The following is a 26,971-nucleotide window of genomic DNA, read 5'->3' as shown; positions in this document are numbered from 1 at the left end:
GGACGGTGCCGGACAGGTCTGTTTTCATTCTGTTGTACATGGGGGTGGGGTGTCACTGTGAGTCGGAACCCACTCAACGGACCCTGACAACAACATACCTGTTTTAAAACCCTTTCGGCTGCTCATGGCTGGACTTTGGTCAACAGTTCAGTAGGCCATCCAGGAATGAGCCCATATTCTGAGGCAAGTTCGCAAGTGAACATCTTAAAGAATGAAGCTCCCTCAAGGTCCCCTTTCCTTCTGGCATGCTCTTCTTTCACACGCAGGCTTCTTGAAGCAACAAGAAAAGCCTGCACAGCTTTCCCTCCCACCCATCCCTTTCTTACTGGGCGTCCGCTCAACCACTGCACTGCTCTTGCTGAAGTTGCCCAGGGCCTGCTAGAATCCCCTGGATTTGTATTTTCATTGACCATGAAACAGCATTTCCTCCATGGTGCGCCCCCCACCCCTCGACTGGTGTCTGCGCCCCGACAATCTTCTGGTTTTCTTCATACTTCCAAGCCATTCATTTCCCAGTTCCTTCTAGACCCATCGCATCTCTAAATGTTGATGCTCTGGGGAGCTTAGCTTCTCCTTGCTTTGCCTCTTCTCACGCCAGCCGTATCCACTACCGTGACTCAAAAGACCTAGAGTCACATGCCAACGATGTCCAAGTGTGGACCGCGAGCCCCTACCCGCCCTCCGTGCCTTGGGGCCCTATGGAAAGCTAGGTATTTGCCATCTCTGTGTGAAAGTGAACACTCACAACTGAACGAGTCATTGTGTACCCCTCCTTCCTCCATCCACAATCTGTTCTGCTTCCAAGGCTTCGCAGCAATTCAGGTGCTCAGACCTGAGAAGCACCCTCAGCATCTCACCTTCTCTTTATTACCGACCAAGGGCAGTCACAAGGTCAACCTGTGTAAGATTTAAATCATACTGGTCCATTTCTCTCCCTCATCACTGTGTCCGTGTCTGTCTACACCACTGTCATCTCAACGGCGGACACTCTCACACAGCCTGAGACAGGTCTCCTCTGTCCTGCTGTAATCTAGCCCTGGACCCAGCAACAGGGACCATCTTTTTAAAAAGGTAAATCAGATCAGGCCACTTGCTTAGACCCGTTGGGAGTTTCCCACTGTGGTTAGGGCAGTGCACACAATCCTTCATGACCTGGCAAGAGCCTCTGTGACCAGCCCCAGCCATCTGTCCAGCAGTCCCTAGCCCTCTGTCCTTCCACTGTGTTCAACACCCCAACTGCTCTCTTCCCTTAGGGCCTCAGCACCTGTTTTCTGTCTGCCTGGAACTTTCCCCAGGCCTCGATTATAGACTCAGCAGACACAGCTTTGAGTTTTTGGGCCACTTCCTCAGCACGCTGGCCGATTTCCCTTCCAGATCCCCTTGCTTTCTACTCTTTCCCCAGGCTGTGTGGCTCCGTGTTTCGCACAGCATGCAACATGTCTTCACTGGGGTGAGAATTTGCTTGACTCTCCTGTAAGACCCCTGAAAGTGGCGAGCATGGATCTACCCCGGTGCCTGGCACAGGATGCCTCACACGGTGCCTCCGTCGTGAATGGGAGAAGTGAGCCCACTACTGGAAAATCACATTCGATTAGGTCTTAGCCCCACACAGGCTTCTGGTGCATGAGGCCCACCTGGGGGGGCTAGCCACAGCTCTGCAAAGGAAGCAGTGGGCCCCAAGAGTGACATTCTAAGGTACCTCTTTATACTAAACCCAATCTCCTCCACCTCTCCTCATAACCTAAAGTCTGAAAAGCACTCTCCAAGGATTCTAGACTCCATCTCAACATTCGCTTTAGAGCGCTGGCCATCATCCTATGGTCAGAGGTGACCTTAGGGTGTTAAGTGACTTGGCGGTCAGACAAGGACGTGTCTCTTATTGCTCTACTATAAAATCTTCTTGAGGCATTATTTTTCCTAATATAAAGATATTACCTGGCTAAATGCTTAATGACCTCCCTAAATATGAAAATGGCAATTTCACAGGATTCATAACTTGGAAAAAGCGAGGCAGCTAAGACCATTCTCCTGGCTTCTGCTGAGGAAGCACGGGCTTCCTGGTGGCTGGTGAACGAAGAAGCGTGATTCAGCAGGGGCTGGGACTCAGCACCATAGCTGGTACATAGCACACAGTAGATATCCAATCCATCAACGAGTGGAGCAGATGCTGCAGCAGGAGAAGAGAGTCTATCAGCTTCTGAGAGACAGCACCCCAAGACAGAAAACCCCTGGACCTGGTGCTGCAGCTGGGAGGCTGGAGACAAACTCCCAATTAGGGATGAAGCTTCAAGATACTGGTGACCACTGAAGCACATTTTCTGATAGTGATTTTATCTGACAGTCTCTCTCCTGTTGTAATTTGAAGAGTTGAACGGCATCAAAAAAGGGGGCTGTGGAGAGAAATGGAGGCCCCTCGGAAAGCCGGGGCTCAGAGTGCTGGCTGGGAGGCAGGCAGAAAATCCCAATGTAAAAAGCTAGAATTCCGACCTACATGGCCAGTGATCATTCCAGACAGAGAGGGGTCACTTTCCCAAGTGCTGGCCTTAGATTCCACAGATCCAAGTGCTTTCCTCTTTCCATCCCAGAGGTGAGGTCAGTTCCAGTATTGAAGGGTGACAAAGGCCACAGGCTTGGGAGAACCAGCCTCTATCTGACCAATAAGCCTAGTCTCTTGTGATTTTGAATTTTGTTCCTCATTTTCCTCCCACTCTATTTAGAACTTGTAATGCGATCCTTTTTGGTAGCATGTGGTAGTGATAGTCGGGCACCATCTAGTGCTTCTGGCCTCTGGGCTGTGGAGACTGATGACGTGGCCCATTGGACTAATTGTTCCCACATATCCTTTGATTTTCATCACTCCTTTCCTCCAGATGGGGAGAGACCAATAGTTTCCCCTGGCATGATTGATTATGAGCTTATAAGACCCAGTCGCTACTGAACAAAGTTGGTATAGGGCACTATCTTCGTATATGTACTATGATTGCATAGTTGACCTTGGTGACCCCCAAGACTGTGTGGCCCTGACCCTCTAAACCACCAGTTCTCAACCTGTGGGTTGTGACCCCTTGGGGGGTGGGGGTTGAACGACCCTTTCACAGGGTCACCCAGTTAAAAACAATAGCAAAATGACAGTTATGAAGAAGCAATGGAAATAATTTTATGGTGGGGGGGGGGGGTCACCACAACATGAACTGTATTAAAGGGTTCGCAGCATTAGGACGGTTGAGAACCACTGCTCTAGACCTAGCCCCTTGTTCCCACAAGTACATGGCTAAGTCTTTCATAACTTTTTTTCTTGGATGCTCTACTACATTCATGAATATATTTGCAGCAAACACATATATACAGGTAAGAACCTCTTACACTCACTGGCATCCGATGGATTCCAAATCATAGCGACCCTACAGGGCAGGGTAGAACCCTGTGAGTTCTGAGACGAACTCTTCCAGGGAGCAAGAAGTCTCATCTTTCCTGCTGCAGAGCTCTTGGTGGTTTCGAACTGCTGACCTTGCATTAGGGGCTTGATGCATAACCACTATACCCTCAGGGCTCCTACATCCATCCATCCATCCTCTATCTATCTATCTATCATCTATCTCTGTATTTGTGGCTATACACTCATTCTGTCTGCCTTGACTGTTCTGTTTGCAGGTCTATGCGAACATCTACTGGTATGGGCTAAAGACACAGTAATCGTATTTTGTTAAAAGTCAGAGTTGATAACAGTCAATGGGTCTGAGTCTTCTCACTCATTTGGGGCTCTTTCTTGGATTCTAGCATTCTTGGTTGACTAGAATTTGTTGGGTAGATTGTCCACATGCTCCCATTTTGAATTCAGCCTACTACCAGTGAATGACAAACTGCTGTGTATGTATAATGGCGTGTAAGGTGCTCCCTTCCCCTGTAACCTCTGGCTATAGCAGAGGCAGTAATTCCAGAGGCTTGATACACCTGTCTATCCCTCATAAATCTGTGAGAATTATAGCTGTATCCTCGGAGATTTACAACTGTGTGTTTTAATTCATCGCTGACAACACATTTACATAGATGTCAGCAACACAGTAGCCACGCCGCATGCCGGGAAGGTGACCGCACACCCAAAGTCAGAGGTCTTTGGGAGCTGCCCCTGTTATGAGACTAAAAGGGGCCCCTGTCCCTCCAAGAAAGAGGCCCTGAATTTGGCCATTGTAGTTCAGCTGTGGTGTTCTCCTCTTTCGGCCATTCCTCTGAAAGGAAACTATGTTTTTAAGCGATGTTTTCTCCACATTAGTAAGTATTCTAGATTAAGAGAGAAATTCATGAGCAGCAGAACTGGTGAAGCAGCTAGGTATTCGATGGAGGGGATGAAAATTGTTTCAAAGAACCCATGACTCTGCGTGAAGCGTAGCTGCCTCACACTGGACTCTCTGAGAGGGGCACAGATCACCTGGCCTTGGGGGGTGGGGGGGAGGGCACACTGTCAGGTAATCAGAGGCAGGTGCTCCCTGGCAGATTGGTCAAATGATCAGCCCAAGGCTTCCCAGTGGGCAAAGCAGGAGAATAGGATCTCGTATCCTGTCTACTACCCCACTCCAAGGTTCTGGCTGCCGTTTGAATAAAGAGCAAAAATGTTACCACTGAAGGTAACATTTGAAAGTGTTTCTTATTGGTTAAGGGGGACCTCAGACCAATACAGAAGTCCCCTTTCAAATTCAGAACCGCCAAGCTGCCTGACCCATACAGGTGACTTCCGACCGAGCCACCACTGGCTGAGTCCTGCAAGGGTAACTGTCCAACATACCTGAAGTACATCGCTCACTTCACCTGCCAGAGGACCTAAAGTCATTCCCCTTCCGCAGGCTTCCGGGGGCTAGCTATGTGCTCACAAGTCTCACACCTTGAAACTGCACTTGGTTCTACTCACTTAGGTTAACGAGTATAGCTCATTAGCTCAACAGTTGTGCTTACTCAGAAATTTAAGTACTTTTGGCTGAAATTTCAAGTACTAAAAAATCAATACTTAAGCTTCCACGTGATCAGAAATAGAAATTGAAGGCAGAAACGCATTAGCATACCTATGGAAATACACAGGAGGGTGAGGCAGTCATTCCCCTCAGTGTCTCCCAGAGGCATGGGAGGCTCGGGAGGAACCGTGCATGGGAGGTGTATGTATTACAACACAGGCCCGCTTAACTGAGCATCGGAACCCAGGCAGAAACGGATAAGGGTCACAGGAAAAATGATTCGGAACGGTAACCAATGGGCCCAGAGCAAGAAAAGGTCTTGGCTTTTCACATCAGAAGAGATAAGAAATAGAATTCTATTTATGAGATTTAAATTCAAATTAAATGCCCAAGATGTATGTAATTTCATGATTCTCTACTTGAGTAACATGTGACGAACTGAGGAACATCTGTGTCTGATGTGCTGGATCTGAGTGAGTCTCTGGCACAAGTGCAAGTGGCCTGTTTCGCTACATACATGGGGCTTCTTTGGGAGCTGCATCTGAGCTAGGAGCTGCCAAATCATGACTGGCTCCCTTAAATCACCACTACCGTCTATTTAGAGCCTACCACGAACCAGAAACCCGCATCCTCCTTGTGTGTTTTAAAGGATCTACGCTTCATTCTGCGGTCTGGTGGTGTATGGGTTAGGCACTGGGTTGCAGGGGAAAGGGAAGTTTATTCCTGTAAATAGTGTCTTGGAAACCCAAAGGGGCAGTTCTACTGTCCTATAAGGTGGCTATGAGTCAGAATCAACTTGATGGCAGTTAGGAAACTTCATATTTATTGAGTGTCTACAATATGGCAGGCCTCATTATACAAAGTGTCCCATAGTTACATTAAAGGTGTTATAAAATGAATCCAAGGCAGCAAATTCAGATGGAAATTGACGCACTGTGACTTTGCTATAATTTTCCTATATTCTAGAACAGATGCAAGAGTACTCTCTACACACACACACGGATATGTATTACTGGCTATTGATACTTTCACATGAACGCAAAAAGAATGGCTAGGAGGGAGACTGAGTAGCATTGAGGAATGTCGATGAAACAATGCAAATTTGGAGACGACGAATGGATTCTAGTATACCTAGTGCTTCTGCAAAGATGTTGAAATGCTCTTCAAAACTGAGGCGTTAGAACTAGAACTTACCTCATTTATTCACAATTATGGACATTAGTAACGACTGAATCCTCTTTCTGGATATTAAAAAAACGTGCATACTGCCCTTCTGGAATCTAACAAGCTACAAGACAGACTGAGGGAGGGTGAGGGTTAATAAAGATCCACTCAGAAATACTCTTCCATGCAGATTACACATTCTACAGTTAACATTTCTAACTTTAAGAATTAAAAAAAATTAAAATTAAAATTTGTTGAATCTTTCCGAACTAAATGATGATCTAACCAAGCACTATTCTAGATAATTGTCTCTCTTCCTAATGGTTCTTCTCTTAATAGCGTTTCACTGTTACAACGGGAAGCTTGTTAAGCACTTTTCAGCACCTTGTCAGGGAGCCATTGTCTTTAGCAACCATTCATCTTATTACGGGTCCTGATGTCGGATTTCTGGGGGTGCTCCAGCATGCCATAGGAAGCATTTACCATGCCACCAGCTGCTGATAGGGGCAGGAATAAAATACCCAGCATGTCCCGGACTGGCTAAAGCACAACGGGCAGCTGAGAGATGGCCTTTCTTGCCAGGGTCTTGTAACTCCCACCAAATGACCGGGTAACCTGCCCAGCCAGGGCTAGGAAGCCAACTCCAACCTTACATGAGGTTTTTGATGCTATAAATCTTTACTTTGGATAGCTTGTTAATAATGCAAGTACGGTCCATGGTACTCTAATGAATGGACTGGTCAGTTTGGCGGCTCAGCTAGATTTAAAAGAAGCCATTTCAGAGGCAGAAATGGGGGCCTTGCAACCACCAAAAACAGTTGGGAGTGGAGTATGTCCCTCAGACTCAGGGACACTGCGCTGAGAAGCACCAGGCCCCAGAGACAGGGATGAAGAACTCTAGGCACCAGAGATGGTGGATGGGGATGAGAAGTGGTGGCAAAGAACCAGGAGGCTGGTTAGTGGGCTTCCCAGCACCTAGAGCAAAGGGTTACAGTGTGCTTGCCAATCCAGAGTGAGCTGAGGGCTTCCAGGTAGATGGGGTAGCTCCAGACACTTGTTGGCAGAGTTAGACTTAACCTACAGAGAGCTGAGTGCCTTCACGTGAGGCTTACTGATAGAGTGGGACACTCCCAGGCACTTACTGGAGGAGCTAAAGAGCTCTGCATAACACTTGCTCAAACAGGGCAGTGGTGGGTCCTCAAGAGTGAAGAAGCCTGCCTTTGGGTATGGCTGAGGAGCTGTCCTGATGGCAGAACTGTATCCTGAGTGATTCCTGATGCTGTGTTGTTGTATGCTGTTATTTCCCTACCAGTGAGTATGGTCTGTGAGCTGTGTGTGACCATGGAAATGAACGATCGAACCCAGCATAGAAACAGAGTGCGTGGTGGGAAGGAAGGCTGGAGCAAGAAGTGGTAAAAAGGTTGGAGAGAGGAGGTTATGCCTGACCTCTGCTTTAACGGAATCAACTTTGGGCTGTTGAGGCTGGTAATGATCCTCCAGCTTGTGAAGTTAGACGAGGAGGTTTGATGCGCGGCACCATTTCTACTCTAAGTATGGTCGTCAAGTCTCACTGCAATTTCTGCAATCACCGTGTAAGTGCCCTTGCTGTATACGTATTATAGACTTCGGTGAGGTGAAAACTATGGCCCAGACGTCAAATCTCGGCCTTAAAGAAACATCAGTCTTACTGTCTACAAAATCCCTAAGGCTTACTGGTCCTCTATCGAGAGGTAAAATGTTAGTTTTGAAGAAAATACACTGTTGTCCAAACTTCTCTGAACACTGCATGCTTGCTGACATTTCTGCTTACTCGTGAAGATTAGCTTTCTTTTGATGTGGACCAGCCAGGGAGCACTTGCCATAATTAGATGCAGTACAGAAAATCACACTGGTTTATTTTCATTGAAATGCTTTAAATCTCATATCTTGCCAAGTTCCCTTCCATCCCTAAAAGTATTCTTTTCATGAAACAGGAAATATCAGCATTCAGCTGTTCATTAACATTTTGTTAGCACTCCAACTTTACTTACTAAGTGTGTGTGGACAACTTCCCATGCAACTCACTGCCATCAAGTCAACGCCAACTCACGGTAACCTCACAGCACAGGCTAGGGCAGCCCTTGTTGTTTCCAACACTAACTCTTACAAGGAGTAGAAAGCCTCCTCTTTCTCCTGCTGAGCAGAGAGGCTGGTGGTTTCGAATCGCTGACCTTAGGATTGGCGACCCAACTCATAACCCACTATCTGGGCTCTGTGTGGTTGATTTAGCATTTTCCAGTCCACAGCTAAAGGGTGTGCCTACTTGTTGGAATGACTTACTTTTCTCATGTAGAATTTGTGCAGTTGCTGGCATAAGGCTCTTGTGAACCTTGCTGAAAAACGAACCGTCCACAGATATCAGGGAGACATTTCTGTAGGTTTTGATACAGAGAGGCAAGTGCTGCAAATGAGCTGGGTTCACAAGCATGTTGCCTAACACCCCTGAGCTGGTGAGCCTGGGCAAACGCCTCTTCATGTGTAAACTGTACTTGAGAATAGCAACACTTCTTGAGGCTGTGCTGAGCATTAAATCAGCATCGTAATTATCCCATTGCCATTGTGCTCACTGACTTACAGAGACCCTACAGGACAGAGGAGACCGGCCAGGGTCTCCAAGGCAATAATCGGTACAGAAGCAGTCACATCTTTCTTTTTCCCACAGAGGAGCTGGGTGGGCGGGGGTGGTTTTGAACCACCAAATGTGCGACCACAGTGCCGTCAGGGATTCCTTTAGAGCAGTGGTTCTCAACTTTCCTAATGCCGCAACCCTTTCAGACAGTTCCTCATGTTGTGGTGACCCCCTAACCATAAAAATGATTTTCATTGCTACTTCATCACTGTCATTTTGCTACTGTTATGAATGGGAGACCCCTGTGAAAGGGTCGTTTGACCCCCAAAGGGTTGCGACCCACAGGTTGAGAACAGCTGTTCTATACTATAAATCCCTGCATACAAGTAACATCCTATTATTCGACAGCTGGTTATGATTTTACATCACTTATAAGGGGGCTTCAAAAAGCTTGTGGAGAAATGGAATTAAAGACCATGGGATTTCTCCATGAACGTTTTAAAGTCTCCTTGTATGTTGGTCTGATGTCTATAGATTCTTGGTGTCTTGCTAGAGTCATACCAGTCCCCCACCACTCAGCGGAGGAAGATGATGGAAGCAGCTGGTAGTAAGACTGGTGTGCCCAGACTGTTCCTGCAGGAGTCTTCAGGAAGAAGGTCAACCAAAGTGGGTACATGTCAAAGTCAGGATTTTTTTTTTAATCTGAAAAAAAAACTTCGGGCTGCCCCTACACACAGGTGGACAGAAGCAATTTTTAGTTCTTCCCTGCTGGAACTGCCAAGCGTGTGGGCCATGAGGGCAGAATGAGGTAGCGTGAGGGTCTCCTTAAACTAGACAGACCACCTGGAACGTTAAGCTCGTACGGACTGGCTGGATTCAGAGTGGATCAGAGTGGCCAGGGACAGGAGGAGCGGACAGAGCCTTCGGGGCGGGCTCAGTAAAGAAAGGCGAGCATGGCGGTATGCTGTTGAACCCCGAGATGAATTGTGCGTGCAGAAGCTACTGAACCAGTGTATGCTCTGCGCTGCACATGCATCAAAAGCAAATGACATTTAAAAGCAATCGCTTCATCTTCTTCCAAGAAACGTGAATCCCACCTAACCCTGATTCAGAGTGGCCACTGCTCGTGAGTCTCCGCGTCTCCTCAGAGCCTGTTGTCGGCCCCTCCTTGTGGTCTCATTTCATGATGGCCAATGGACTGCATGAGAAGCCTGCGGCCTTACCTCTCGGCCTGTCTTGGCTCTGCCAGCTTCAGTAGCCCATGCAGTCGGTGTGTGTCTGCCTGGATAACAGTGGAGTGAACCACCTACACAGGAAGCCTTTTCCATCGACTCTGCACCTTCCACTGAGTGGTGGCTTCTTTACTGAAATGGCGAGAGCACCATCCTTGAGAGGATTACCCTTTCCTTGGCATGTCACCGTGCTCCCCAGCGGTGACTGTGACCCGCGGACCCTCTAGGACAGGGGAACTTCCCGGGACGGTTCCTAGGCTGTCCTCTCGATGAGCGCAGCCTGCCAGGTCTTTTCTCCTCGCAAGAGCTCCGAGTGCAGGCCACTGACCGTTCAGTGCCTAGCCAAGTGCTTAACCGGTGTGCCACCAGGGCTCCTAGGTAGAACGAGGCAGTAGGGGCGCTCCTCTACCTTTCACCTCACCCACTGTGGTGTCACCCCAGGGCCACAAATTAATAAGTGACGCAGATAACACTTCTTACCAATTTATCTCACTTCAGAGTCAACATCTCATCTGAGATCTTAATGCTCTTTTAAGGAAAAACTGAAGAAAAATCATCTACTGTTTCATGGATGTGGATGTTTTTCCCCTGATAAGGGACAGGCAAAAACAGTGAATAAATACTACTATCAAAACGGTGGAAAACTGACTCAAAGCGACTGTTCCAAGCCGCCCCATGGGAGACAAGAAAAGCAGCACGGCGCAGCACACTGCGAAACGGCGTGAGCAGCCACGGAGCGGTCATAAGTCCAGGCTGTGCACAGCAGTCTTTAGAAGTCCTTTGTAGATTTTCAGACAGTGTGCTAACATCAGGATATGAGATGTTTAAGATTCTGAAGTGAATTAGAAAATGAGGGATAATCTCTACCTGTAAATATACAAAGATTGGGGACCAAAAAAGTTGAAAAGCCACATCGGGAGCACATGACATTCTCAGCAGTTGCGGAAGTTCAAACCTTCCAGCTGCTCTGTGGGCAAAAAACGAGGCTGCCTGTTTCCGTGGAAACGGGAGTCTCAGGAACCTTACAGAGGGTGAGAAGAGTCCAGAACGACCTGACGGCAGTGGTCTGCTGTACGGTGGTTTAGATGTGGACAATGACATAGTAACAAAGCCTACTGGCCCAACCGTAATGTAAGGTTTTCAAAATCCTACAAACTGACATAAAAGGCTGGAAGTTGAGGAGAATGGATTTGAAAATCTGTTTTAAATTACTTTATTCAGAAAGATGCTAACATAGTGAAAGTGATATTCATAATTCTTTCAAAACTCACTGATAAAATATCAGTATCCAGATCAATATTGTGGGGGTGAGGAAACAGTTATTAAAAACAGATAAAAAGACAAATCAGCTAAGTATAATCTTGAAATCTATTGATGTTTTATTCTTTCTACTTATAAGATTAATGTGATTTAAATAGTGCAAGGAAAAACAATAACATCTGGAACAGGATGAGGGTGACTGATTTTCTTTTAATTAACCTGTGATTAAATGATCAGAATGGTAGAAAACATTTTTTGAGCACCTACTCCTAGCCAACACTCGCTTTCCACACATTTATTCTTTTAATGCTTGCGCACCATGTCACGGTTACCATCTCATCTTACAGATAAGACACTGAGGCCTAAAGAGCTCACATACTTCACCCTAAGAACAAAGGTAAAAGCAAGTGGAACAAGGATCTGAACCTAGGGTGTCTGGTTCGAGAACCTGCTGCCTCAGCAGTGTCTCATTGACAGACGCTAATGACAGAAGCCAGGTAGAACAGGAAAGAATGCTGGTAGGGATTAGGGGCTGGGGATTTTCTTCCAATATGTTGAATAAGAGACCTGGGCACAATGCCCAAACTGAAATGTCTACCAGGATAATTGTAAGTCATGGGACTAGAATTTAAGAGAGGCCTGGTGATAGACACTGATTTATCTCGATGTTCAGAGAAGAATTGGAGTCATGAAGAATGTATGGATTCGCAGCCAAAGATGAGAAAAGGAATTTGTACTGAGTGCTTGGGTGATGAGAACTATCACCAGGGTACCACGGACCACATTAAGAAAGCTGGTTCCAGGTCAAGCGGAAAGACAACCACGGCAGTGATCATGCTACGAAAGGCCAGGAGCGAGAGCATTCGCGAAAATAGGGCCTCAGTTCTTCTCAATTGAGACATTGCGTCCAAGGACCCCAACTAACATGTTTGGAAGGGGGTCCTGTGATGTCTGAATGGTTTCCGTTGCTCTGTACAGGGGAGCAGAGGGCTCACAGCCAAGGGTCACTGCCAATCACTCAGCGCATACCAGGGCAAGAGGAAGGCGAAGATAATAGTTACTATAGACAGAGCTACAAAAAAAAAAAAAAAAAAGGAAAAAGAAGTCTTTAAAAGTGGATTCACCATGAAATTCATAAAAATGTTTTCCTGGTATAGGTCCCTAATATCTTTTTCTCAAAGGGCACCCTCTCCCAATTAAAAAGTTCTAGACCTCACAAAGCCTAGCGCATACCAAATGAAGTCGAACCTGATGTTTCCAACGAGCCGATACAGATAGTGCTTAAAATGACGTCACAGTTGAGGAAAAGGGGAAAGAGGGAAGACTGGCTAGGAAGGAGGGCAAGGAGACGATCTTCCACGCCCATTTTAGGAAACATGCGGCGGCTCTTCTGCTTGGCTTAGGGTGTGCTCGGCACATGCTTGTGTATAGATAGCAACATGGCTGAACCAGCTGGTGAGGCCTCGCTGGCTATATAAGCTGGGCAAGGAGCGAGTAAGGCACCATTTAAAGATGGGTGAGACAGATTTGGGAGGAGTTCCGGGTTGCTTTCCCATGAACACTGCTGCGTTAGCACCAAAGGAGACTGGCAGCCACTCCAAAGATTAGGACCCAAGATACAAGGAGATGAACACAGTACTCCATTTTCTCCTGTCTCCTCATAGGGGTGCATCTGAAGGTCAGAGGCCAAATCATCCACCCCCACACAGAGGGCAGGAGCTTCAAAGGTCCGAGGCGCTCAAATGCAAGCTCATTGCCTTCCGTAGGAAAGACAGCATTCCAGAATTCCCCTCTTGCTGTCTCAGGGTTTTCTAACTGCACCACAGTCACCACGGCTTTATACATCTAATCAATCTCTGCTTCCACTTCCCCTCCATCATCTAGCTTATGGCAAGCTTGACCATGGCCTAACACAGAAACACAGGCTCGCTCCTCATGAAGCGGAGCACAGGCCTTCCCTAGGCTACTTTGGAAGCGATAGCCCATTCATTATCTCTAGAGAAACAGGCACTAGGTATGATAACTCTGACATATGAAAAATAACTCTACTCACATTACAAATACATTTGTATAATTAAGGCATACTTTGTTTTCATTTCCCACATAGCATATTTTTTTCTCCAAAGACTCAGGGCAGTGCTGCTCCCACTTTTCCCCCCAAGTGCTCCCCACAGAGGAGTGGGGCTTCAGTGTTGAGGGGCTACCGGTGCCATCATATGAATTTATGATCTCTTCTATATTTTAGTGTCATATATTCATGTCTTTGCTCATGCTAGAAAATGGGCCTCCTTCTCTCTGCTAACAGAGTCCAACAGATTCTTGAAAGGGTTCTTTACTGGATTCCTAGTTCAAAAATGGTGCTCTGACTTCTCTTCTAAAAGCATCGACTGTTTCGGAATCTAACAATACTCACACATTCTGTTTCAGCTGTGAGCTTATTTCAAAGCATACAGCACTGACCCTACACACCACCATGTGTTAGTCTGGTGTCCTACATTAGCTGGGTATTGCTATGATGCTGAAAGCTTTGCCATTACTGGTTGGAAGTAACAGCAGGATCAGCCAGGGTGCCTGGGGGTTTCAGTGGATCTTCTGGGTTCCAGACTCGTGAAGAAAGGCCTGGTTAGAAATTAGCCAACGTGAGTGGAAGATGGCAACCGACTAACACACACGGAGGGACTCCACAGAGAACAGCACACAGGAGCCACTGAGAGGGATATCCTACACTCCAGCCCTCAGGACTGTCAGTATAAAGTAGACACAAATTTACTAAACGAGCAGCAGCATCTGCTGCTATGACTCCCTTCTGTTGTCAGCCTTGGGGACTCACCTGGCTGAGCACAGAGGCAGTGGAACTGCAGGGACCTAGTTCTACAGGACCAGCCTGGGGAAGGTAAAAGTACAAAGAGCTATGGCTTTTTGCCCAAGCCAAGAGATCCAGTAGATACCCCACAGGCTTAACTCCCCAATAGCAGGCTGTGTTACCACAGCCTACTGAGTCGCATGGGGGCAAATCTATGGGGCAGCCTGGAGTGGGCATAAATAGTCAGCACAAGCCCAGGGAGTTCCAGCCCCACCCAGCAAAACTAACCTCCCTTTCCTGAAGTACAGCTTGGCATAGCCTCCAATTTTAAAACACCCCCCAAAAGCTCCAAAAACACATCCATTCATTGTTTATTTGTTTGTTTTAAATGTTCTCTGGGTAGCACCCAACAGGAACCTGGTCCATTATTAGCGTAACAAAAAGAAACTGCAACAGCAACCTGTTTTATATCTACTCCCTAGCCTACCTAGGTGGTGGCAAGTACAGACTCCATTCATCCAACCCTACTTGGTCACCCCAATCATCCCAAAGAGCCAACACAAATAGGGAATAGAGCAACTCTTCACACAAGCCCAGGGAGCTCCCGCCAAAATCAGCAAACTAACCCAGTTTCCCTAAGGTGCAGCTCGTTTGAAGACCTTCTCCTCTCCCCCAATGCTTTCTCTCTCTTTTTCAACTTCTTTAGGTGGCAGCTAACACACACCTGCTCCATTAACAAAGTATTAGCATAATAAAACAAGTAGAAACTGCAACGCCAGCAGGGGGTTTAGGCTTGAGACAGATTGGAAGCCTAGGCGCCCAGAGGCTGTTCATGGGGCATATACCTAGCTAGCTACTAAGCCAGTGGTTCTCAACCTGTGGGTCACGACCCTTTTGGGGGGTGGGGGGTGTCGAACGACCCTTTCACAGAGGTCATCCGACTCAAAACAGTAGCAAAATTACAGTGATTAAGTAGCAACAAAAATAATTTTATGGCAGGGGGAGGGGGAGGGTGTCACCACAACATGAGGAACTGTATGAAAGGGTTGTGGCATTAGGAAGGTTGAGAACCACTGTACTAAGCTGTTCTATGACCCCAGACCCCGGCCAGCACCCCAAGCCTCTCACATAAGCCATTTGCTTTCTGAGTAGGTCATTGCTTTATCCGCCATCCTAGGCCACCTACGTAGATGGTAGGTATAGACCCCACTCCCCACTTCCACTTGGTCACCCCCAGCATCTGAAAGAGCAAACCCCAACCTCTCTGACCTGATTCGCCAGAGATCTATTCTCTGAAGATAATGAACTTACATCATAAGAATATAGGACTCGCAGCCATACCAAACACCAAAATGATTCCCCTAGCCTGAGCTTCAACCCTATTCTGACACCCTACAATATCACAGGGGAGTAAAACATCATACTAACAGACACTATACCCAACTGACACACACACACATACACACACACACACACACACACACTGTAAGGTGTGGGGCCCAGCTGCTCTTTTTGCTGGTTTTATTGTTGCTGTGTTCTATCACTCCTATACCCTACTCCTCTTAAAACAAAGTTGAGTACTATTCTTATAATTCATCCTCAATCAGGACTTCCCCATTTGTAGGGATATATCAGGATGGGGGCCTGGGGGGTGGGGGGGGGGAGACACATACATACATATATAACTTTACTTTTTTACTTTCAACTTGTTTTCTAGTCTCTTAACACACCAACCATCAACCCAGAAGTTAACACCCACAACATAGACAAAGCTCCAGGGCAAAGCTTAGAGCCCAAACAAACATATGTTAACAGCTGCCCTGTATCTTTCTCTAGTATTATTTTTCCTAGTATTATTTGTAAAACTTTGCTTTAAATTTTCCTTTCTTTAAATATATAGTTTTATTTCACAGCACTATTAACCTTTCTTTTCTTGTTGTCAAACCTTTTCTTTCCTTCTCATCCTTATAAAACCAATAGCTGGTATTCTTACATTTTCTAAAATATTTTTTCTATCAAATATTAGTACCCATTCCTCCATATTTGCAAACAGGCATTTAAAAGAAATCTAATTTCCATCCTTTTAATCTACCAAATAACACTATATTTTTGGGGGGGCCTATTGCTCCTTCCTCTCTCCCACTTTCTGGTCTCTCCCCTAATCTAGCACCCCCACCCCGATACTTTATACAAATGGTCCACTACACATCTATTGCACCACCTAACAGAGTTAACCACTCCCACATAACACCACCTCCCTAACACCCCTAACAGCGACTCCACGACATCAAGGAAACAACAGAAGCTATGAGCGCACACAAAACTAAGAGAAACAGAAACAGAATTTAAAAGAATGATGACCGAACTTGTGCAACAGATGAAAGAGGAGTCGATGAGAAAAAGTGAAATAGAGAAGCTAGTAACACCACTAGGAAAACCCTAAAGAGTCTTTCACAATCAGCCACGATAGTACAATTAAACAATACTATGAAGGAACAGCACAATGCTAAAAAAGAACAGACACAGAATTGAAGAGATGGGAGCCTGAATCAGCGAGATAGAAGACAAATCTATAGATTCCAGCCTAAAAAAAGAACAAGAAAGGAGATTGAGAAAAGCTTGAGAACAATGTGGGACACAAGTATAATATGAAGGAACAACCTTCATATTATAGGGATTCCAGAAAAGGAAGAAGGAAAAAAAATCCACACAGAATAGTCCAAGAGCTTCTACAAGAAAACATCCCTCAATGTCGAAAGGAGTGAAAGATAACTATTCAGGAAGCCAAAAGAACCCCAGCCAGGAGAGATCCCAAAAGTAAAACTCCCTGGCATACTGTCGTCAAGATGTCTAACATCAACGACAAGGAAAAAATTTTAAGAGCAGCCAGAGAAAAAAAGCATCAATTACATAAAAGGGTAAGCAAATAGAATAACCTCAGATTGCTCAGCAGAAACCATGCTGTCAAGAAGACAAAGGAGTGCTGTACACAGATTACTGGGGGGGCAAAAAACAAACAAACAAAAAACCCCTGTCAACCTAGAATCTTGTACCTAGCAAAATTATCACTCAAATATGACGGAGAAAGAAAAGTATTCCAAGACAAGGAGAAACTAAAAAAATTCACAACAACAAGGTGGTGACCTACAAAAGTACTCAATGAAGTACTATGGCCAAAAACTCAACAGCAACAACACACAAGCCTGAAACCAACATACAAGACAATCCCTCACAAAAATCACACACAGAGCAACACCCAAAACAAGGAAATAACACAGGAAGCATCATGAAACACAATATACATACAAACACAACACACACATACAGAAAGCAAATGACAGTTACAAATAAATACGTATCAATAATCTGAATGTTAATGGACTAAACGCACCAATAAAGAGACAGATTAGCAGAAATAAAATCCATCAATCTGATGCCTCCAAGAAACACATCTCACACACAGACATCAACAGACAAAATCAGAGTCTGGACAAAAGCATACGAAGCAAACAGCAACCAAAAGAAAGCACAGACACTAACATTAATTTCCTAGAAGACAGGCTTCAAGGCAAACAATGTAACAGGAGATAAGAACAGACACTACAAAATGATAAAGGGAATAATAACTCAGGAAGCCATAACTATAATAAATACATATGCACTCAGTGAAAGATCCTTCAATACACCACTCTCAAGGAAAGACAGAACATAAACAACAACAAAAAACTGAAGAAAGACACCGAGAAGTTCAATAACACAATCAGCAAAAACAACTTTTTGGGCACTTTTTTGAACTCTCCATCCAACAAGAACACAGTATACATTCTTCTCCAACACATATGGAACATTCTCAAGATTAGACCACATACTAAGCCACCAATCATGCCTCAAAAAAATTTAAAAAAAAACACCAGACCCTATAATCGATCTTCTCAAGCCACAAAGCTATAAAATTAGAAATCAACAGAATGAGCAAAAACAAAGAGAAACACGGAGATTGAACAACGTAATACTAAAAAATGACTGGGAAATAAAGCAAATAAAGGAGGAAATTAAAGATTCTGTGAGAAAAAAGAGAATGAGAACACAGCCTATAAAGACCTCTGGGCCACAGCGAAAGAAGTAAGCAGAGGCCGAATTATAACTATCAACACACACATGAAAAAAGAGGAGAAATCTACAATCAACACCTAACCCAACACCTCCAAGAACTGGAACAAGGAAAGGAACACAATTCTTTCACTCAAGGAAGGAAAGAAATGATAAGGATTAAAGCAGAAATAAATTATATGGGGGGGGGGAGGGATAGAAAAAATCAACACGAAGCTGGTTCTTTGAAAAGATTAACAAAATAGACCACTAGCATTTTTAACAAAGGAGAAGATGCAAATACTCAGAATAAGAGATGGAAGCAGAGACATTACAACAGATCCAAATGAAATAAAAAGAATAACACACTATTGTGAAAAACTGTATTTGAACGAAGTCCACAAGAAGAAATGGACAGAGACCTAGAAACGCATCACCCAAATGAATGCAGACAGATATTGAAAAAAATCAATATACTCTGATCAGCAAGCACCTTCGAACCTGCAAGACTGTCCACCAACTGACAGTGAGAATGAAGAACCTGATGCTGAGCAGAGCTCCTGACAACATGGAGAAATTGTCCTAGACTAAACAGCTGCCCGTCTTGGTAAAGTGCTGTGAAGAAACCAGCCACATCAGTGGAAGCCACTACTGAGAGGGAAGACCATCGACTCCCATTCCGGCGAAGGGCACTTTGCCATCCATCCAGGAAGAACTGTGGTACATAACTGAAGGTACTGGAGAGGGAGGAACTGTGACTGGAGTTCCTGAGACCAGCTCAGACCCAGGCCTACAGAGCCAGCTCTGAAGTGGGGAGGGACGCTCGGTACCCACAACTATTGCCGAAGGATGTCACCTTGACACTGAAGCCACTTGCCAAATGTTTTTCCAGGAAGGCTTGGAGACAGAAGTGGTCATCAGGCCTTAAGCCTCTTCTTAGCCAACCAAGCACCGCTCTTCACCCTAGCTTCAACTCTGGGAAGACATCAGCCGGATCAACTCAATCAGAAACCCCTCCACGCAAAACTGGTGGGTCAGATCGTCCACCGAACCAGACAGTGTCAGGCATCCCTTCTTTGAAGTCATAGGGGGGTCAATGGTTTTGAACCCTCTTTGCCACTGCCTGAGATCAGGACCGGCTTCTCTCTTTCCTTTGCCTTTGTGCCCCAACTAATGCTGCCTTCTCTTGCCCCCTCTAAGTTTCAAAAGTCATGTGTGAAACAGAGACTTCCAAAGAGAAAGGGGGGTCAAGGCCCCTCCCTATGTGAAACGTGTCCTCTTCCATCCACCCTGCACCTGTCATCTTCACTGTTCCTGCCACCACTGTGAAAGTCGGGAGCCTGAGTACTGGCTGTATCATGATGCAGCCTGTCAACACAGCTGTGGCCCCAAGTTCTCAGTCCATCCCCATTGCTACCCTCCTGCTTAACCCTACTTCCTTTCTCTGTCCATTGAACCCACCCACTGTAGCCTCCTCCATCCCATCCTTAATTGTCTCTGGTAACTCTGTTAATCTTCGTGTACCATCTACCACTGAAGATAAGGCACAGGGAAATGCTGGACATCACTTGTCCATTGGCGGAATCAAAGGTACCTTTTTTAAGGCCTTGAACCCAAATTGGAACACCAGGAGCTATCTCCTCAGTATACTCCTGTCCTTTCTAGAGAGAAGCGCAGCCCAGGGCTTCAACAAACAGACTGAGGGTGCCAGGAAGACGGTCAGAAGACTATGCCTATCGCTTGACTATTGTGAAAACAGAGCCAGGCGGGCAAGGACTAGAGGCCCTGCCAGGGAGCTTCCAGGTATCTCGTAAGCCTCCTCTTTAGAAGAAAGAAGTCAAGGTCGAACCTGAAGACCTTGGGGTGGAAATCTCCAGCCGCTGTTCTGAATGGGACATTTGTGGTGAAATCAAAGAGGAACCTTCCATGGAACTGGATCTGAGCTCCCAAGTGTGTGATTAAATGGCACTAGAGGGGAGGAAACAACAGACCGTCTTACAAAAGGAGGATGAGAGGAGTCAGCTGACCCAAACCTCTGCAGCGTCTCAGGAGCCTTCTGATGAAGGGAATTCAGGGTATGTGAGCAAAGGCTCTCCTCCACTGGTCCCAAGATGGGGCTTAGCGGTCTCTCAGGGAGCCTGCGGACGGATCCAGTGTTGGTGGTCAGCTGGTGGGAACGGCACCTGGAGCAGAAACTAGAGGCGAGAAGGATGGACTGGAAGAAGAGCAAGACGACGCCTTTGGTGACCTGACTCAAGATGAGGAAGAGGGATGTCATCAGTGTCAGAGGGGTCTGGACGCCAGGAACGCATGGAGAAACTCACCTGCCGTGCCTCTGAAAGGCGCATCCCTCAAGAAGGGGAATCTGAGGATGCGAACTCCGAGCAGGAGGAAGCCGCATCATCAGAAGGACTGGAAAGATTGCAGAAAGAGGATGAAATGGCCAACGAAGCAACTGGGGACGCTGATGAGAAGCCCCCTTCCTCTTTGACCTCCCCTAAGAGAGTTCCAGAAGTGGAGACCAACAGGCCCCCACCAGGATAAAGCACGAAAGCTTCTGGAAAGGGCCAGAGCAGGGTCAGAGCTCACAACAACAGGGGGAGTTGAGCGCGGGCCAAGTTGCTGCTGCTGCTGCTGCGGAAGGACGAGGCCATTCTTGGGCAGGATCCACTCTGCGAACACAAGGACTTGGCTTTTGCCCCAGCAGAGCTGACCGGGGTTCTAGTGAGCACCGCAGCATCTGGCTAGCAAGCATGAGGACTTCAGGTTATCTCTGACTTTGAGTCAAGTACCAAAAGCAGACAGCTATGGATCTCTACAAAAGCCCACACACTCTGCTCAGATTGGCCTCGGCTCCCGAAGGACTGTGCTGCTTTCCTGTGGGCCGAGCAAGCTCTGGCCCGTGGATGGTTTGAGGAGCAGCATGCTTTTGAGAAGAGTCCCAAAATTTCTTCAGCAGCTGGCGGTTTGCTTTGCAGAGAAGCCTGCACACCACCAGAAGATCATCAAGGCTCTGAAGGCCGTGCAAACTACCAGCCCCAGATCACGGCGCTCAAAACACAACTGCGGCAACTCCTGCAAGGCTAGGACCATCTGCAGGATGGGTTTTCCATCCTCTTTGACCATTTATGCCCAGCAGCTAGCTGGATGGGCAACTTTGAAGAGATCAACTGGACTGAGGAGACTGAGTATGAATTTGATGGCTTCCAGGAAGTGGCATTGCCAGATGTGGAAGAGGAACCTCCCAAGAGACCCCAAACCCTAAAGAACAAGAGAAGAAGCGAGACTGGGGCACAGAATCCTGATAAGGAGGCTGAGTGGCCAGACAGGGCCAAGGACTGGAGCTGTGCCTGCCATGAGGGAGGTCTTGATTCAAAGCTGAGGCAGCGCAAAAGGAGAAATGGTCGCCACTGCAGCAGCAGAGTGTGTGACAGCAAACCCTACAAAAGCAAGGAGCCCCAGGTGCCGGTGAGCAGCAGTCCTCACCCCACTGCAAGGCCAGTCCCATGCTTGGTGGCAAGGACACTGGGCAGCGCAAGAGTATGGTGGAGGTGGAAGCCCCAGAGGGGCGGGAGTGTGTTGAGGTGACGCAGAGCAGGCCTGGCAGAGCCACCAGAAAGAGCGAGACACCTGTTCCAGGATTGGCAGCAGGAAGCACTTGGCTGTCCACCCGAGAAATGACTACTACAGACCAACTCCTCCTGGACGGGCCACCACCTTGCTCCCCAGAGACCCCTCAGCCTGTCCCACCAATCAAGCTGGGCCTGAGGTCCCCTCCTGCACCCAGGCATCCTCCACACTCATGAAGAAAGGAGGGCCATGGGGCAGCGTCCGAGTCCATGACTTCAGACAGTGAGAAATTACCCTAGACTGTTGAGGTCCCCGCTTCCTTCCCGAGTCTGTTTCACCGTGGACCAGAGGCTTAGGGGGAAAAAACCCCAGGAGTCTGCGGTGTGGGAAACCATACACTGGAGAGCGTGGGCTGCCTCAAGAAGAGCTGGAGTCAAGACAGCAGACAGGATGCCCCCGTCCATGAATCTTCACCATAACTGACACCACAGAAACGTCTCCTAAAACCCTTAGCGGGAGTTTGAGTAAGGACACTGGAATATTGGACAAGGGTCCAGATGGGGAACCACCACCAAAGCCCACAAAAGCTACCACAGGTGCCAAGAGAAGCAAGGTCGGCTCCACTGGGGGGGAGGTGGTTCTGTGGACAAGAAAGCTGACTGTGTGATTTCACCTTGTGCCCGGAACAAGGCACAGCCACAGACCCTCAGTCCCATCTCCCACCAGCTGGGAAATAAGACCCCTGCTGAGGCGTCTCACCGATTCCGAGAAGCCATGCAGCTCTTCCACAGGCCCGCTCGGAGGACAAGGATGATGCCACCAGCACCAGCAATACGGACCCGCTTTCTGAACACGGGGACCTGCCCTCTGAGGATGGGTTGGATGCGTGACGTTCTGGCAGGCTGTGGGTGTCACCTGCATAGGACCAAACCCAGCGTGCACCAAAGGCTGGGGAGACTGGCTGTACGCTGCTTATCCAACCCTCAGACCCCATTCACAGAGCAGGAAGAAGAGGGCCAAGGGCAAAGACAGAGTCAAGCCGGCGGTTGAGTAGGGCCCAGGTTCTGCCTTCCTGTAGTGCCTCGCACGAAGACCTTCGAGCCTATTTTGTAAATAGCAGTGCAGACTAGGGACCAGCTATCTAAGTGGGAGGGGGTGGGGGGCAGCTAAGTCCACAGAGAAGATTCAGACCAGTCTGTGATACAAGGACTGTAAATAATAAAATCCATGACTGGAGGAGGGAATGGAATTTGAGATTAAATTACGAGTACCCAGCTTGCAGAAGGCTATGGGTGGCAGTGAAAGTCCAAAATCCATTTGCAGGATTCCCTCTTGGCGAAGTCTCCAGTGAATCCCTTGGGACTAATGACGGAGATGTGAAGTAGGTTAGAATTTAACACCTTATCATTGGTTCCTCCTTTTGACCCATTTTTAATTTGTTCTAGCTTTGTTATTTTCTGTTATCTTTTCAACTGAGGTTTTTCTTTTTTGTTAGTTATTAAGTTTGTTTTTGCTTTTTGATGTTTTTTCTCTGCCTGAAATCTAGGATAAGCAAATCTATGGAGACAGAAACAAGATTACTAGTTTCTTGGGGTTATGGCAGGAAAGGCTGGAGGGAAATGTTCTAAAATTGACTGTGGTGATGATTACACGTGTCTTTTTAATATGTTTGGATTATTGAGCTGTGTGGTATATGATTAAATGTCAATGAAACTGTTAAAATTTCTAAAAAGTGAGTTTTAAATGAGCCAATGAAAACCCTATGGATCACAACAGCTGACTGTCCAAAGCCGGGCTTGAAGAGGAGTGCCCACCCAGTGGCTGCAGCAGACCAAGGACGCAGAGGGGCAGGGCCGGGCGGCGTGCCATTCTGCTGTCTCCAAGGGCAGAGCTGTCTGGACAGCAAGTAACAACAGAACCATCAAACGTTACAACAACCTCTTAAGCGTTCACTGTCACCGAATATAACTGACAACTGGGGCAAAAGCAGCCCAAGACGATTGTGGATATTGTTGAGAACGAGGGGGTCAGAGCAGTGACTCCAAATCCATCTGTAGACAATGGTACAGCCCCTCACAGAAGCGTCACAAGGAAGGGATGGATCAATCAGGGTGCAGTATAGCACCGATGAAACACACAGTATTCCTCTGGTTCTTTGAGGCTTCCTCACCCCCCACCATCATGACCCCAGCCCTGCCTTCCACTGCAGGCTAGGCTGGAGCATGTGCACAAGTACAGATAAGAGCTCATGACACACGAAACCCAGGTCAGCTAAACCCCTCCGGAAAAGAAATGGGAGTTACGTTATCAGGAGGGTAGGGGGAAGGTGGGGAGAGGAGGGAAGAAGAAACCTAGGGGAGGTGGGGAGTGGGAGACAGTGGTTGGTGTCAAATATAAAAATAATAATTTATAATTTATCAAGGGGTCACGAGAGTGGGAGGGGGAGAGGGAAGGTCAAACGAGGAGCTGATACCAAGGGTTCAGATAGAATGTAAGTGCTCAGAAAATAATGATAGCAACATATGTACAAATATGCTTGACACAATTGATGTATGGATTGATGTAAGAGCCCCCAATAGAATGATCCTTTAAAAAAGGGGGGGTGGACTATGGAGATTTAGATTTGTTTTCACGTTCTGAATGAAGAGAGGGCAGGGCGACCTTCACTGTCACATAGAACAGGAGGCTATGGGCTACTCACCCATGACACTAATGACACTTTTGTGAGATAAAAATAAGAAGCTGGGGTAGAAAAGGCACTGGGACACTAACATGTCTATTGGTACTGAACCTTGTACAGAAAATCAAATGGCTCATGAACGACAAGTTTGTGTTAAGAATGTCTGATTAATAAGTATATCCCAAGAAAGTCCATGAAAAGAAAAAAGGTATTCAAACACTCATGTTTTATACACAGTATGAAGATGCTTCACAGAAGGCCCTGACTCACTGCCACTGAGTCGATTCTGACTCACAGAGACCCTATAGGGCAGAGGAGAACTGCCCCTCTGGCTTCCAATGCTCTAACTCTATAGGAACGGACAGTCTCATCTGACTCCCTTCAGCGGTGGTGGCTTCCAACTGCTGACCTGTGTTTGCAGCAGACACATAACCCACTGCACCACCAGGGCTCTGACGCCTCTAATGTCCAACATGGAACTTCTCGTGAATTCATCATTGCTGCTGTTCTGCTCTTACTGTGCTGATGAATGCCTCCCTTCTCTCTGGGTGTCTTGTCTGATAAGGTAGAGTCCCTTTTTTGTGTTTTTTTTTATGCTTCACTTTGAAAGAATCTGCAAAAGGCCTTTGGTTCTTCTTCCCCTCCCTCCGTTCCTCTCTCTCTTCTGCCTGCCTGTCTTTCCTGCAAGGTGTTTGTGGTTCATGTCTTTCAAGCCTGCTAGCAGTCATGTACCCCAAGTCGTTGTACCCTGTGCTGACAAAAGATTATGAAAATGCTGTCTGTCTTAGGAGAGAATCTGACAAACAGCATGCAGGTTGATTTTTAAGTGAGTATCACAGTAGTCTCCTTGCTGAGAGTTCTGAGCAATGGAACAGTTAGCCTCTTGAATAAAATCACATGCACAAACAAACTCCAGTGGTTAAATACAGATGGCCAATGGTGCATGTTCTGCCCCTGGGAGATGCGCAATCACAGGCCGAGACTCTGGAAGACCTGCACTCGGAGGCATGCGGACCTTTCTCACGCTTTCCCTCACCTTGTCCGACTCAGAACTTTTCAGCCCCAACCACTGTCACCAGCTCTTTGAACTCTTTCATGGAAAGAGGGCAGGAAAGCTTTAGGAAAAGCCATATCTATTCAATCTACCAGAGTTGAAACACGTAGCCATTTCTTCATGTACTTTCACAATAATATAGCTGCACATATTAACCTGCTACAATAAAACATAGCAAGTCATGACTTGGAAGTACTTACCCATGAGCATTATCAAGTTCCCAGGATCCCAGCAGAGCCTAGTTTCAGGTTTGCTATTAACTAGCAGCATGAGGTTGGGGCACAGATTCCAAGTCTCTAAGTTTTCATGCCCACCTTTAAAGCAGGGATAAGACTTACCCCGTCTACATATACCTGGGAGATTTGGTGAATCAGTGAGGAAAGCACAGGAGACATTTTTAGAAGCTATAAAGTTAAAAAGCGGCGCAGGATTCTTACTGCAAGTAGAATACCCATTTCCTTTTTGGGGAGCCACCATAAACATTCCTGTGAAGACCCCTTCTTTGCTGATGATGCCTGGCTCGACGACTGTCGACAAGCATCTCACTTTACTTAGTAGAGAGAAAACCGATTTCTACGCATCTAAATGCATCATCGAACTTCATGCGGAAAGCGTGGCACCAAAACTACTGAGCACATCAGAACATTCTGCTTTACAACAGGGTGGGTGTATGTAAAGCAGTTTGTACACAGAAACCCCTCACTCCTGGCTGTTATTAACCAATCCGGGCCAGCGCTCCGGTCGCAGGGAACAAACACGAGGGGGCTCCAGAGTCTCCCAGTCCTTCATTAAACTATTGATCCCTTTAGCATTATCCATAATGTCCCAGCAGCTCAGCGTGTCACGTGGTGACGTGCTAGTCTCTCTTTCTGTTCAGTAACTTCCCCCCTTTATGGAGTGGAAGTCACAATGATTGATTTACCTGACATTTTCCAGTCCGGATGTCGTACAGGGCCACTGAACCATGGCGAGCTCCAACCGCGATTCTGTGATTCCGCTCATAATAGCTGACCATGTAGAACCTGCATCGAACAGTTGAACAACAACAAAAACAAAACACAGAGTGGGTGAGAGGACACACGGGGAGGTGTGGTGGGGGTGGGGTGGGGTCACAGCACACTTCAAAGAGTAAAGCCAGCTCTGGCAAATTTTTCAATGAATAAATCGGCAGCAAACATATTACAATTTTACTTAAAAGGTTTCGTTTTTGGTAATTCTTCGAATTAACGGAAAGAAAAATGATGTTGATGTACCACTGAGGTCTTTTGACAGTTGTTTTCAAAGGACAACAAACTTCCTAATGGCTAGCGTTCTCTGAGATCTTGAAATGAGAAAGACAGAGGATGAAAGGGCTGGCTGGCTGTGAGGGCGCTCAGCTTCATGCCTGCAAGACCGTGCAGATTTCACCTTGCGCAGAAGCGACAAAGACAAAAGGGCCCGGACAGCCCATCCAATGATGCTCTCCTGCCTTACTGTGCTGTCGAGGGATTAAATGTACTTCCTAGTAGAACAGTCATAACATTGCCACATAAATTCTAGGCTTAATTTCATGTCCGTAATTTAGACAG

General features: G+C 46.7%; 1 protein-coding gene and 1 pseudogene across 2 annotated transcripts in view; one reads left to right on the top strand and one right to left on the bottom strand.

Annotated features, from left to right (window-relative positions):
- WDR7 (WD repeat domain 7) overlaps positions 1–26,971 on the bottom strand; it is a 349,883-nt gene that overhangs the window by 52,565 nt on the left and 270,347 nt on the right. For both annotated transcript variants that reach the window (XM_004703006.2, XM_004703007.2), the window contains one exon: positions 26,326–26,425. In XM_004703006.2, the coding sequence (XP_004703063.1) occupies positions 26,326–26,425 (100 nt within the window). The remainder of the gene's footprint in view (positions 1–26,325; positions 26,426–26,971) is intronic.
- Positions 18,545–19,926, top strand: LOC115871654 (annotated as a pseudogene).

Source organism: Echinops telfairi, unplaced genomic scaffold (genome assembly GCF_000313985.2).
Source record: "Echinops telfairi isolate 266 unplaced genomic scaffold, ASM31398v2 ScPeMD7_7400;HRSCAF=8409, whole genome shotgun sequence".
NCBI classification, from domain to species: Eukaryota; Metazoa; Chordata; class Mammalia; order Afrosoricida; family Tenrecidae; genus Echinops; species Echinops telfairi.
This window is presented reverse-complemented; position numbering and strand designations above follow the sequence as displayed.